Genomic DNA, 14,147 nt, shown 5'->3' on the forward strand with positions numbered 1-14,147 from the left:
CAATAAGGAATGGATCCAGAACACTACTGATCGCTAGGAGATCTGGAAAGAATGAGATCAGTCAAATTTGATTGGATGGGATGCTTAATCATGACCCGCCAATTTTAAAATCAAGTGTCTAGAAAACTGATGGTTTTCCTGTAGGAAATAAGACAATGATTTAGGAAGAGAGATAGTATGCTTATTTTAAATAGAGTTGAATCAGAAGACCTTACAATTCAAAAGATAGTCCACACAATAGGACTTTCATGAGGAAATATCTAAAAGCTGTTCAAAGGCCAGATATAGTATTCATAAAAGAAGAGAGGGCTGAAAATAATATTTAAACGTTGTCCACATGGAGATACAGCCATGTGTGCTTGTCTGTGCTGAGGGATAACATGGTGGCAAATGGATGGTGACCAAGGGCAGACTTTTGAGGAAATACAGCTGGAGAAAAAGACCCATCCAGAGAGACAGAAAGGACATAAGGCAAGAGAAGTAGGATACGTAGAGTTGCAGGGGTAAATGGAAGACAGGCGGAATTGGTGAAATGCAGCAGACCTGCCAATGAGGATGTGGATGTAGGCGCTGTGTTTGATGATACGGGATCAATTCCTGTAGGCAGGCTTTCCACCTTCTCCCTCCTGCCCCACTCCAGGCCATCAGGGACTTTACTTTCTCTCTTGCTGCTTCATCTGAGCAGAGACAGCATTGATGATGGGTTAACCTCCTGTTTATCCTTTGGATCAAATATTCTCTAAAAGCAAGGACTGTGGTGCATCATCCTGCAAAGTGATATAGGATGGGGATTTGGGGAAAAATTAATATGCCCCCTGATGGACCACAGTGTCCAGAGAGTCAAACTGTGAGGTATTATGGAACAGGAAGATCGTAAGAAATGAAAGAAGCACCTGAATATAGGAGAAGGCAGGCAGGGAGTTATGAGAAGATTCCATTGAGAGAGAAACAGAAAGAAAAAAATGTTTAATTACATCGTAAGAGAGATTCGTCAATGTCTCTAAACTGCAGTGAAAGCCAATGCAAAGGAGGGGATGACAAAGCAAGCGTCGATGCTTAACTACTGATGGAGTGAGTCTGAGAAGGGACTAGTAAATGCAAGGGTGGGGTTGACCTGACAGAGGGTGGGGTGTGAGAGAAGGTGCAGAGAAATGTAGAGGTGAGAGGTAGGAATAGTGAATGGAATGGACTATGAAAGAAGGAAGTCATGGCCTAATGGGAAACAAACAAAAAACCCCACTAACTTTCAAGTTCTGATACTGTCATTTTATCAGTTTTGTGACCTGTGGCAAGTGACTTAACATTTTTTTTAAAGCTTCAACTTCCCTTTTGGTAAAAATGGTGCTGCTACCTTCCAACTCCAAAACCAGGTGCTATTTTCCCACTTAATTGCAAGTGCCTTTTTGGCTGTTTTTGTTTTAATGTTTCCCTTTCTGGGCAGAGCAGCTGGAAGATGGGCTGGATCTTACCAGCAAAGCAGGAGGGTGGGTCATCGGAGGAGGGGAACAGTGATGCCATAAGCCTGAGAGATCACGAAGAGGTTTTAGCAGTGCTAAGCATAGGCTAGGGAAATTAACACAACGTGAATAAAGATTTGCAGGCCCCAGTGAGGACCCAAAGGAGATTAGAGGGCAGGGAGGCCTGATCGAACAGGAATCAGGCCCCTAGCTGAAAAAGTGTTGGGGAGGTGTGGTACAAATTTGGTTTTAATTTTATTTATTTTTGAGATAGGATCTCGCTCTGTCATCCAGGCTGGAGTGTAGTCGTGCAATCTCGGCTCATTGCAGCCTCGACCTCCTAGGCTCAAGCGATCCTCCCATGTCAGCCGCCGGGACCACAGGCCTGCGCCACCACGCCCAACTGATTTTTGTATTCTTAGTAGAGACGCGGTTTTGCAACGTTGCCCAGGCTGGTCTTGAACTCCTGGGCCCAAGCGATCCTCCCGCCTCCACCTCCCACAATGCCGGGATTACAGGCATTATTAGCCACCGCGCCCGGCGTAAGCTTTGTGGCTGAACCTGGCTCACAGGTGTGAGCGTTGAGTGGAGCCCACCCTGGAATCCACGCATCTCGGGATGCTTTGGGATGGGCTTCAGCGGGTTCAAAAGGCCCGGAAATCGCCCAGAGGCGTCGATTTCCACAAGGCTTGCAACGAGCTCTCGACACAGATTAGGAACCTGTAACCAAGGCTTGGTAAGCCCACCGGGAAGGCGAGCCGCCTCCCAGCCTTGCGCCCTGCGGTGCTCTAGCAGTGCTGCAGAAACTTCAGGAACTTCGCTTTCATCTCTTGCCCAACGCAAGTCCTCGGGCTTTTTCTTTTTGTAAATTGCTGAGTGTGGCGAGGCCCCGCCCTTCCGCGCCCGGCCGCGGGGCCGCCCCTGCCTCCTCCCGGGCGGGTGCTCCTTCCCGGACGGCTCTGGAAGCCCTGGCGGCGGCGGCCCATGGGGCCCTTGGCGCTGCCCGCCTGGCTGCAGCCCAGGTAGGGCGCTCGGCCGAATTCCGAGGGGAGTGGGCGGGGGTAGAGGGCCTGGGGGCGGGGGCTCCCCTCTGCTGCGGGCGGGGGGGCATTACCGACCCGCGCTGCGCTGCGCTATCGTGCCCAGGCACCCCTTGGATCTCGTGCAGGTATTTGCTAATTTATGTTTCTAGGAAACCCTAGGAAGCAGGCTCTGTTGCTTTCTCCATTTCACAGATGAAGAAATCGGAAGAACAGGCCGCGGGGCTACCCCTGCCCTTGTGAGCCCTCTGCCAGTCCCTCCCTCCCCCCGCCGGGGCCCTTCTCTTGACTTTCTCAGAAGCAGAGTTACGGGGTGATTTTTCGATCTAGCAGCCCTGGAAACACCTATCACATGTGTAGATCCCGGGGCCCAGTTCCAGGGGGAACAGGTCAGTTGTATAGCGGTAGGGCCTGGGAGTGTGTGTTTAACCCCCAAGCCAGGTGATTCTGATATGGGCTGAAGGAGGGTTTCCTCTTCCCAGACCTTTAGCAGTTCCTGTCTTATGGGGTTGGGGGGGGTGTCCCCAAATAAAATTATTCTGCCTCACAGCTTACTTTCCTTGTTTCTCGGAGGTTTCACATCTCCAAGGAGGAGTAAATCTTGAATACACTGGCAGGGCCACTCCCGTGCCTCCTCTGAACTCCCAGAGAACACTTCAAACAGTGCTCTTCCTAACTCCCTCAAACCGTGTCAGTCTTCTCTTAGTCATCTCCCAGCAGCTCACAACACATTTTAAACCCAGCTTGACTTCCTTTTTCTGGTGTAACTAAACCGCTTTCTATGTGTATCTGATGAAACTATCTGCCCTTGCAAAGTATTAATAAGAGGCAGTGGCAAGATGTTAATACTAGCCCCAGTCCTTAATTCGTTCAAAACTCAGGTGTGTCCAGTTACTAAATTACCCAACATTTGGGAATGCTGCCATCCCTACCCCACTTCAGAACTACAACACTAAGTCTCAGGTTCTGCACTTAGCAAGCCAAGCTACTGGAACACATAGTAACACATCAACCCCTCTGCACACATGGGTTTTGTTATTGTTGTTGTATTGTTATTTTTATTTTTTATTTTTGACCCAGAGTCTCACTCTGTTGCCCAGGCTGGAGTTCAGTGGTGCTATCCTCCGCTCACTGCAGCCTCTGCCTCCCAGATTCGAGTGATTGTCCTGCCTCAGCCTCCCTAGTAGCTGGGTCACTGGGATTACAGGCATGCACTGCCACATCAGGATTTGGCTTTTTTTTTTTTTTTTTTTGGTAGATACAGGTTTTGCCATGTTGGCCAGGCTGGTCTTGAACTTCTGGCCTCAAGTGATCCAGTCCTCCTTGGCCTCCCAGAGTGCTGGGATTACACGCTTGAGCCACCGCCTCCAGGATCTTTTGTTTTTTTTAAAAGAATATTTGAAGCCACCTTTGCAGTGGTTTCTTTTATTCCCTGGTGAGCAGTAAGGTTAGAACTTTATCAAAGGTGAAAGTAGAATTTGAAAAAGGACTGTATTTGATTTTAAGCAAACTAACTATATAGATGGTTCATGATTCATGATGGTTCAACTTATAATTTTTTAAACTTAGTGATGGTGTGCAAATAATATATATTCATTAGAAATTGTACTTAAAATTTAAAATTTTCACCTTTCCCCAGGCTAGTGATGAGCAGGTATGAGACCCTTTCATGATGCTGGGGCTGCAGCTTCCAGGTGGCCACATGATCAGGAAGGTAAACAAGGAGTACTCCGATTCTGCCCAGCTGTAAGCTAATGTGGGTGTTCTGAGCAACTTTAAAGTAGGCCAAGCTGTGATGTTTTGTAGGTCAGGTGTATTAAATGCATTTTCAACTTATGATATTTTCATTTTTTGATATTTTTAGTTAATGGGTTTACCAGGACATAACTTCATCATAACTGAGGAGGTTTCTGCACTTACTTAGCAGGTAGTGTAGGCTATGGCTCCCTTCAAAATCTGATGTGTACTTGGGGGTACCCAGATTAGAGACTGATAATGAACAGTTTTCTTTTGCTTGCTCAGGTTGGCCAGTACATCGAAGTACGTGTATAGTGCTGAAAGGATGATTATAAAATAAGTGTTTAATGGCATTTTCCTCTATTTATAGGTATAGGAAGAATGCCTATCTTTTCATCTATTACTTAATCCAGTTCTGTGGCCACTCTTGGATATTTACAAATATGACAGTCAGATTTTTTTCATTTGGAAAAGGTAAAACTCCAAAACAGTTTTTGATTTTTAACTTTTAATCCTTGTTTTCACCTCATCTTGCTTACATTTCTACACGCCTCACCTAATTTCCTTCTCGAAAATTTATATTTTTCAGCAACCATATTTATTGCAAAACCTTTTTGGAGAAGGGAGAAGGTGAGATAAGTAAAGCACAGGGGTTTGGTTTCCCCCTGAGTAGGCAGGTTTCCTGAAAACAGAGATGGATGGCTTCGGGGTGGTGTCATTTCATTGTTCCTTTTCCACTCTGCACCGAACCTCAGCAGATTTCTTGTGTTTTGAGGAAATCTCAGCATAACATTTTATGTAGAGAAATCGGGAATGAATCAAATTTTTCCAGTGTTTATATTGTTCCCCAGGTTTGAGGTAACTGGAGACTAGTAAGTGAAAGACAAATTTTATATTTCCTTCGCCTCTGTTAGGTCCCTTTAAGAAGTAATATGTAAATGCCACACTAAGTAGATGGCCAACCACTTACACGGGAGTCGGCATTAATGGTTTAAGTCATAAACTTCCTCTAGTTTCCTGAAAAGTAAAGTCACTGTTGGTTGACTACATGACTGTCAAAATAACATTCTCTTCATGTTCCATCCACACATGAGTAAGTGTCATCACAGTTTACAACTGTTGAGTGACTTGACAATCTAAGCAACTGCTGGCTTCAGCTAAAAACAAATGTGTAGAATGTATCTGGGAAAAGTCATGCTGTGCTCATCATTTCAGACGTGTGTATAATAAGGAAGTTACTCTACTTGCAAGGTCCCATAAGCTATTTTATGTTGCTACCTCTTAATAAAAATCTACAGATAAATTCTCGCCTTTGTTAAGCACCTCCAAAGATACAACCTGAGGCTTGAGTTTCAGCTACAAATGTTGAGAGTTTTCAAGCAGGTGATGGGAAAACTTCTTTTATATATATATTTTTAAAAACCATCACTTCTAGTCCTTTGAGGTTTGCTGAGGTAGTGCAGGCATATTGCATGTCGTTTGCAACACAAGCCATGAACTCTCTTATGCTGCCTTACCTTTCCAGTGAGACAAGTTGCCTTAGTGGTGTTTCTCCTCCCTCCCTGCCCGCGTCCCTCCCGCCCTGTCCCTGCCCGCTCCCTGTCCCCCTCTCCCGCCCGTCTGTCTCGTCTCCCCGTCTCTGTTGCTCTCTGTCTCTGTTGCTCTGTCTCTCTTTTCTCTCTCTCTTTCTCTCTTTTTCTCTCTTTCTCTCTCTCTCCTTTCTTTCTGATGGAGTTTCCCTCTTGTCTCCTCTCAGGCTGGAGTGCAATGGCGTGATCTTGGCTCACTGCAGCCTCTGTCTCATGGGTTCAAGAGGTTTTCCTGCCTCAGCTTCCCGAGTAGCTGGGATTACAGGCACCTGCCACTATGCCCAGCTAATTTTTGTATTTTCAGTAGAGATGGGATTTCACTGCATTGGCTAGGCTGGTATTGAACTCCTCACCTCAGATGATCCGCCAGCCTCGACCTCCCAAAGTGCTGGGTTCACAGGCATGAGCCACCTTGCCCAGCCCGGCGCATTTCTTTCTTTTTATCCTGCCGTTATGGTTGTAGAAGCTACTTATTAAATAAACACAACTGATTCATTCAGGAGACAAACTGAAGACAAGTGTGGCTTCAGTACAATTCCTGAATCAGTGTATAAATTACATAAGTAGCTCAACAGAAACCTGAAACCCTGAATGTATTATACCTGCGCTTCTTCCTTCGCAGAACTGTGTAATTCATAATACTCTGGCAGCAAGTTCAGGGCAGTAAATAAGAGCATGGACTGTGTGCTTCAGGAACCATCTCTGAAATGGGGATGGTAATAGCGTCCATGTCGCGGAGCTGCGGAGAAGAGAAATCCTTATTCAGTGCTCAATAAATTATTATTGTGTGAATCATTACTGGGCAGTAAAGAGAGCAAAATCTTCTCTAAGAGTTTCTAAACATGGCAGGATTCCATTTTAAAACTTGAAGCAACAAATTTATGCTATGTAGAGGAACATTTGTTTTCCTTCCATTTCAGCTCCCTCTGAGGGCACAGTATTTCATTTGAACCCTCCGTAATGCAAACTCCAAAAGTCCTGCTCAGAGGCCCAAGTTCCAGTGTTTAGCAAAATCCAGAAAAGCACTAACCAAATATGTAGGGAAACAAAATTCCAGATACGTATGTTCTTTGATATCATGACATTAACAGCGTCACTTCCATAAACCACCTCTGAAATAATATTTTTTCTAATCTTTGTCATTTTCTTGTCAGTGGAGAAGCTGTGAGCACAGTAGTGTCTTTAACAAGCTCATTTCTATTTACACTTGAGGTGGTCTAGATTCTAGGAGGTTACTCTTATGTGGGATTGCTTTATAATCTTAAAAGTGGGGAGTAACTACTGCACGCACATTTAGCCATGAAATCTTTCTCAAGGTTTTTAATTCTTTTTGGAACAGGAGCAATGAAAGTACACTACATTATGAAATGCTTTTTTTAAAATTTGCATTGTATTAACAATTTAGTAGCCTACTTAAGGAATTTTTCACATGTACAATGAAAAAGCAAGTGAATAATCTCCATTTGATTTCAAAGTGCTGCATACATTTGGGTTATAATCTAGTTTTTACTTACTATATCTGCATTTTTAACCCACTGGACAGATTCAATGGTTGACACTTTTTATGCTATTGGATTTGTGATGCGACTTTGCCAATCCATTTCTCTCCTGGAATTGCTGCACATATATGTTGGCATTGAGTATAACCATCTTCTCCCAAGGTTTTTGCAGGTAGGTTAAAATCACATCATTATTACTATGATTATTATAGAATCTGTTTCATATTTACATTTTTCCTGTTTATAGCTTCTCTTGACGTTATGACAGTTAAAAATCCAACCCTTGTCTTAGGTCACTGATAAGGAGAAGCAAGTTCATGGAAGGACAACCTTATTCTAAAACTGCACGATTAGAATAACCAGTTGGAAACATTCAGGGCAGTCATGCTGCACTGCATTGATCCTATCCTGGAAGGAGCTTTCATAGCCACTTTGCACCTTCACTATGTCACTGCCTGGGGTAGTAGAAGACAATGATGAGGCATAGGATTGGAGACTTGGGTTTGAGGCCGGGCTTTGCTGCTTACCGCTATGGGATCATACCACCCACAACCATTGGGCTGTTGAGGGAAAGGACAACACAAAGGCTGGCAAAAAGTAGGTGATTAAAAAACCAAAAGTTCCCTTCATCTCTGTCCAGACAATAGAGTACTCCTGGGCCATTTCTTGTTCATTCGCCCTCTTTTACTAAACATCAATGGAAAGGGGAGATCATTTGTGTTTATCTAGTGTGGCATCTAAGCATAGATGTGGGGGTCACACAGACCTGGATTCAAATCCCAGTTCTACTTTGCACTAGGTGTATACATTTAAACAAGTCATTTAATCATTGTGAACTTCATTTTCTCATGTGATATGAAAATAACATGTATCTTATTAAGTAACTGAGAAAATGGATAAGTTTGTGGCACTTGGTTAAGAATACAGTACTTGGTAGCTATTACTATTTTCTTTTTTTTTTTTTAAATTGCATTTTAGGTTTTGGGCTATTACTATTCTTAGCTATTTTTTGATCCCTATTCCATGCCTCTAGCCCTAGATTATGATGTTCTTTGAAAAGGCAGGTTGAAGGAAAATGGGAAATTTGCAAGTAGTGACTCCATGTAAAAAACCATTGCTGGATAAAGACAAAAAATAAAAATATTTTCTGTAGATTTTAAACTCATGTTCATATAGTCATCCCTTTCTTATGGGACAGTAAAGGTTAGGCAACTATATGAACATGAGTTTAAAATCTACAGAAATAGTTATCTACATGAGTATTATTTTAGGTATCTCCAAAATAAATTTGAAAATGGTTAATTTTGACAATTTTACATTGTTAAAATAATTAAAATATGTCAGAATTGTATTGTTGCCAGCGCCTAACAAAATGCTTACAATGTAAATGTACACTTTAAGTTTTTGTTAAATGAAAGAGTGGCATAGATCCTTATATTAAACTTTGTTTAAAATACCATGAAAGCCTAAAAGATAGAAATAGTATAATCCTGAGGAGCCTTTTAAGAACTGAGCATTACAATTTTATGGAATATTTTTACCTATGGAATATTTTATGGAAAATTTTACTTACTAAATAAGAATAGGGAAATAGTATCCATTAGGATGAAGACATTTAAAGTGTTGAAATATCAGATGTGAAACAAAAATTAGGATAATTGTGTATGAACTAATAACATAGTAGTCAGTTAACTAGCTAAGACCTAGATGGAATTCCCTTTAACATAGTTCCTTACAAAATAAAAAGGGATACAGATCTGTCCCAACAGCAACATATTATCTAGGAGCAAGATTTATTGGTGTTTATTACTTATTTACAATGTGTTGTACTTTGAAACAACCAAAATACATATAGTACCAGCATCCCATAATGCTAATCTTGGGAAAAATAGAATTAACAACTAAGATTAAGTAAAAGTTGTATTCTGTCATCTGGAGTAATACTGCCTGATATATGATTAAATTCATCTAAAATCGAGGTTAGGTTTTCTTTTGATATTTTTTTAAAAGTACTTTTTACTTTTTTTTTTTTTTTTTTTTTTGAGTCGGAGTTTCGCTCTTGTTGCCCAGGCTGGAGTGCAATGGCGCGATCTTGGCTCACCGCAACCTCCGCCTCCTGGGTTCAGGCAATTCTCCTGCCTCAGCCTCCTGAGTAGCTGGGATTACAGGCACGCGCCACCATGCCCAGCTAATTTTTTGTAGTTTTTTAGTAGAGACGGGGTTTCACCATTTTGACCAGGATGGTCTCGACCTCGTGATCCACCCGCCTCGGCCTCCCAAAGTGTTGGGATTACAGGCGTGAGCCACCGCGCCCGGCTACTTTTTACTTTTTTAGGCTAAGTGGCTGCTACTGGTTTCATGGTAAAACATTTTCAAAATTAAGAGTAGTGTTATTTATTACCAGTGTAGAGAATGCACCTAGTGAGAATAGAGAATTTTATAAGGAAGAAAACTCACTGAGCACCTTGAATGTGCCTAGAAAATGTCCACATATGTGCTTTACAAAATTAGGCTTATTTAATAACAGAAATTATTACATAACTTAGAAATTTTATATCTTGGAGTTCCAGGAATTCCAGAATATACACCTGATTTTAATCACTGCTAATTAAAACTCTAATGGCTTATAGAAATATATAGCTATAATCAACCAAATCTTGGTTTGGCGATTTAAAAACAGTGGCAAATATATATTGACACCTTTTATTCAAAGATGAGTTTGCAAAGTCTGATGTTAGCAGAGTGCAGATGATTTTGAAGTCATCAGTCATTGGGAGACGTAAGTCAGGGATCACTATGTTAGGGAGAAAAATTAATCTCATCCTGAGCTGATTATTATCCATCTTTGTGGCGGCTGCCTGGCTTCCTCTTTTTATCTCATTTGAGATTTTATTTGGCTTCTATTTCTTTAATTCATCTGTCATCCTTTTCGTGTTTCCCTCAATGGAAATGGCGTTTGAGAATGGTTCAGAAACATGCCATTGTGCCCAAAATTTCATTTTCTCCCTCCTTCCTTTATTAGAGTCATGCAGACAACTAGAATTCCCTCATTATGGGATGACACTGAGGCCCCTGCTTTAAAATAATGAAACAAAACTCTCAGGTTGTGTAATCATTCTTGGTTTTCCTGTTTCCCCATTTTTAAATGAAGAAACTGTAGCTAAGAGTGGCTGCTTTTAAGAAAGCTGAAAAACCATGTCCATGCAGTTGTGGTGTGACTTTGATATTACCTTCAAGAGATTGTTCAGTGACAGCTGAATTCTTTTTGTGCGGAGCTGGTCCTCCCAAATATCTAGAGAAATAATTCCAACCGACAGTAGGAACTCATTAGCTAGTTGAGCAATTAGTATTATACATATCAAGTAGTGGTGGTGTGTCCACAGGGGATAAGTTTATTTTTTGGTGCTGTGTTTGTGTTTCTTGTGCTTTTGTTTCCTGTGCATTTTTAAATGTTTTACACGCACATCTTTATTTTGACACCTAGGGAAAAATGGTAATGAATTTCTAAAATTACACAGGAAAGGAAAGGAGAAAAACCCATTGACTAAAAGACAATAATCATTTAACTGACATATATTTTGCTGTGTATATACTTAGGGGAAAATGGTAAAACTATAACATATATATTTATAGACTTCCAATTTTTGAAATAATTGCACGTCAATAAAAATCACATAAGAAAATATAGTAAACTTTGATACTTTTTAAAATGGAAAAGTAAAAATGGTCCAAAAGAAGCATAAAAGAAAAAAATATATAAATGAAAACTAGGCATCTCTCTTCTCCAACCCATCCTCCCAAATGAGCTTACATACTTTTTTTTTTAGCTTAGAAAAAATGTTGAATTGGAAAACTAGTTGATTTCAGTAAACTTAATCAAAACAACTTGACTTAGTACAGAAATATTATCTACCATGAAATGTTGATTTTGAGAGCCTTTATTCAGTTTGCTCTTACAGAAGCCTGAGAAGGAGATTTTACTTATACACCTTTAGGATGTTATAACTCAAGAAGAGGGGAAAATAGCCAACACTACCCATTGAATCATAACATGAAACTGATACCCCCATAGGAAACCATTAATAGTCTGCTCCATCACCTTTTGAGAAATGCTTTCAATGCAAATAATTCATTTATAACTGAATTAAAATGATTAAATTACACATCCTTCCCTCTGCATCATAATCAGCACTTCTGCACATAATAATTTTACACATTTTTACTTAATTTTTTAAGTTTCTCAACCAAGACACTAAAAACTATTACTCCCAAATTATTGTGCTTACAAGGATTCCATTTATGAGTCCAAATCACATAAACCATTTCTGTATTTACCAGTAACACTTCTACTCCTGATCAGGGCACGCAGGTATCTGTCAAAAATCCCTCTAAAGATTTCACAGTCACATACTCTTAAGAGAGCAAATAGGAAGGAATTCCCAAAGGAAAGTATCTTGCAGGAAAAAAAGCCAGATTTTACCCTAATTTCTTTTTAGCTATGAAGCAGGTGCTTATTTGCATTGCTAGACCAAATAATCATCTGACTTTCCATAAAATAACATAGATTTTTCTCGCCAGTTTTGAGCTTGGAATAGGCTTATATTGTTAGAGAAGAAACTACCAAAGAGAGTGTTGATCTGTAACATTCTCCAAATTTTGAAGCCTCCTGAGAGGCTGTGCCCAATTCACTCTGTAGGTAAGATTTTAGATTTTTCTTCTGTTTTTAACGTTTGATCCATACATTTCTTCAGTGTGATAAGTAGAAAGCTATATTCTTAGTGTAATTTTACAGATGCTGAGATTGAATTTTTTTTAATTCACTGAAAGTCATTATCTACATAGAAAAAGTTTTCCTGTAAATACATTGTAAATCACTACATTAAAGTGTATTTCAGTATTTTCCTAATCATAGCTTACATTAGGCTTTTATGTGTGTCACTTTTCTAAGTTCTTTACATGTAGTATTTAATCTTACAACAACCTTATCCTGTATATGATAATGACTATGTAACAATAGATGCTAATTATTATCTACAGTATAATTATTTAACCCAGAAGTAAATTATGCAAGGCCACATAGGTTTTGAATATTACAGCAGAAATTTAAGCTATTTGGCTCCTGAGCTCTCAACTATTATGCTACATTTGTTTACTGTTTCACCAAGTATAATTTAAATATCATGAAAGCAGGGGCTTGGTCTTGTTCACAGCTGTATCCCCTGGGACCCAGAACTTACACTCAATTATCTATTGAATGATGAATAAATAAACAAATACAATTATTTAAATGCTTTTGCCTTACAGAAGAATGTAAGTGATAGTTTTTGAATATATAAAGATATATGTCTGAAGTTCTCAGAAAAGTTCAGAGGATTGAGAGTTTAGATTTTCATTTTAGTAAAATAGTAGTATTTGACTCTAAAACTAATCTTAAGATTCTAGAAATTTTCCCTATAGCTGAAGTATCATTTTACCCTCCCATAGCTTATAAATCAAGTGCTACCTGCCTTTGGTAAAGTAACAACTTAGTTTCAATTATTGCTTAACCTGCAGTTTAGGATTCCCAAATAGAACATAAAAATGGCAAGTATTTTTATCATATAGTTATTACACTTTTGAGTGGACCACATTATCACCATCTTTAACCCAAGTTGTAGGATATTTACTGTACCTTTTATTCTACCTGCTTCAGTTGTACTAAACGTTAGAAGACCATTCACTAGTAATTAGTCATATTTTCATAGGATTTGTTAAAAATGACAAAGGGCTAAGTTCTTCCAAGTGTCAAGCTCTAAATAACTGGTCAAATGGTCATGTTAAAGAAAACATACATTCTAAAAGCCTTTTCTTCAAAATTATTTTGCTGTTAGGAAAATCAAGGGGGCTCTTGTTTTAAGGCTTGATTTTTAAGGAGAAGCTTTTTTAAAGAATAAGCTATAACCTGGATACTAGGCAATGGAGTAATTCATACCAAGTAACAATGATGAAAGAGTCTTATTGTCTAGGTGTTGATTCTAGACTTGTAGGTAAGTCACTTTCATTTGGTAAGATGCATGTCTTTTGTAAAACACACATAATAACACCTACTTCTTAGGGTCATTATAGAGATAAAATGAGATGGTGTATATTTGGAACCTGGCACAAAGTAAACAATAAAGACTAGCTTTTATCAACTGAGGAACATCTCTGCCTAAATTACCCCATTGTATTGTCACTAAATGGTCAAATTAGAGTTGGATGACCATCAGATGATTTGCTATCTAGTTAGATTGACACTGAATATAGAGGGAGTCTTCATATGTGTGTATGTGTGTTGTGGTTTGGTTTTGGGGACCATGCTGTTGCTGCTTTCTGTGCAGCTGGGATTCCATCGCTACCCTGGCATAGACAGTGAAGTGATGATTTCCAGCAGAGTGAGTTTCATCATGCATTTCTGGTGTGTCCCTTTTAGGAGATTTTCCCCTGTGTCCTCTTCAATTAAGAGGTGGCCTGACATCATGGATAGCTTACAACTCTGGAAACCAGGAGACTTCGGATATATATGTGTTTCCAGTTCTGTTCCCAAATTCCTGATTTGTAAAAATGTGGGGCTGGGCTAGCACCAGAATGTTACTGACAGGTGTCTAAGTTTTTTCAGTAGTCAGCCATCTAATTAGAAATCTGTATTTTATTCATGCATCCGTTAATGTATGTGTATCTCCTGAGAGTTCTAGCAAAACTAGAAAGTTTTCCTAATTACCAAGCACTGATCAAATGTAAGATTAGGTGGAGCCTAAGAACTTGTTTGCTGCAAACGTCTTGTATCTGAAGGCTGAGAGGTGTCAT

At 39.9% G+C, this 14,147-nt stretch overlaps 1 protein-coding gene across 9 annotated transcripts in view; it reads left to right on the top strand.

Annotated features, from left to right (window-relative positions):
* The first annotated feature begins 2,351 nt into the window (after positions 1-2,351).
* The window catches only part of HACD4 (3-hydroxyacyl-CoA dehydratase 4), a 45,303-nt gene continuing 33,507 nt past the window's right edge, over positions 2,352-14,147 (top strand). For 6 of the 9 annotated variants that reach the window (XR_004275726.1, XM_032300080.1, XM_032300088.1 and 3 more), the window contains exons 1-3: positions 2,352-2,479; positions 4,605-4,708; positions 7,367-7,494. Coding sequence is in view for 8 of the 9 variants with exons in the window: in XM_032300080.1 (XP_032155971.1) it covers positions 2,442-2,479; positions 4,605-4,708; positions 7,367-7,494 (270 nt within the window). In the remaining variant the exon portion in view is untranslated. Of the gene's footprint in view, positions 2,626-4,192; positions 4,212-4,604; positions 4,709-7,366; positions 7,495-14,147 lie in introns of those variants that run through there. The other 3 variants (XM_032300087.1, XM_032300086.1, XM_032300085.1) reach the window with 3 other exon arrangements.

The sequence above is a fragment of the Sapajus apella genome, unplaced genomic scaffold (genome assembly GCF_009761245.1).
Source record: "Sapajus apella isolate SASKATOON/1434 unplaced genomic scaffold, GSC_monkey_1.0 scaffold42, whole genome shotgun sequence".
Taxonomy (NCBI): domain Eukaryota; kingdom Metazoa; phylum Chordata; class Mammalia; order Primates; family Cebidae; genus Sapajus; species Sapajus apella.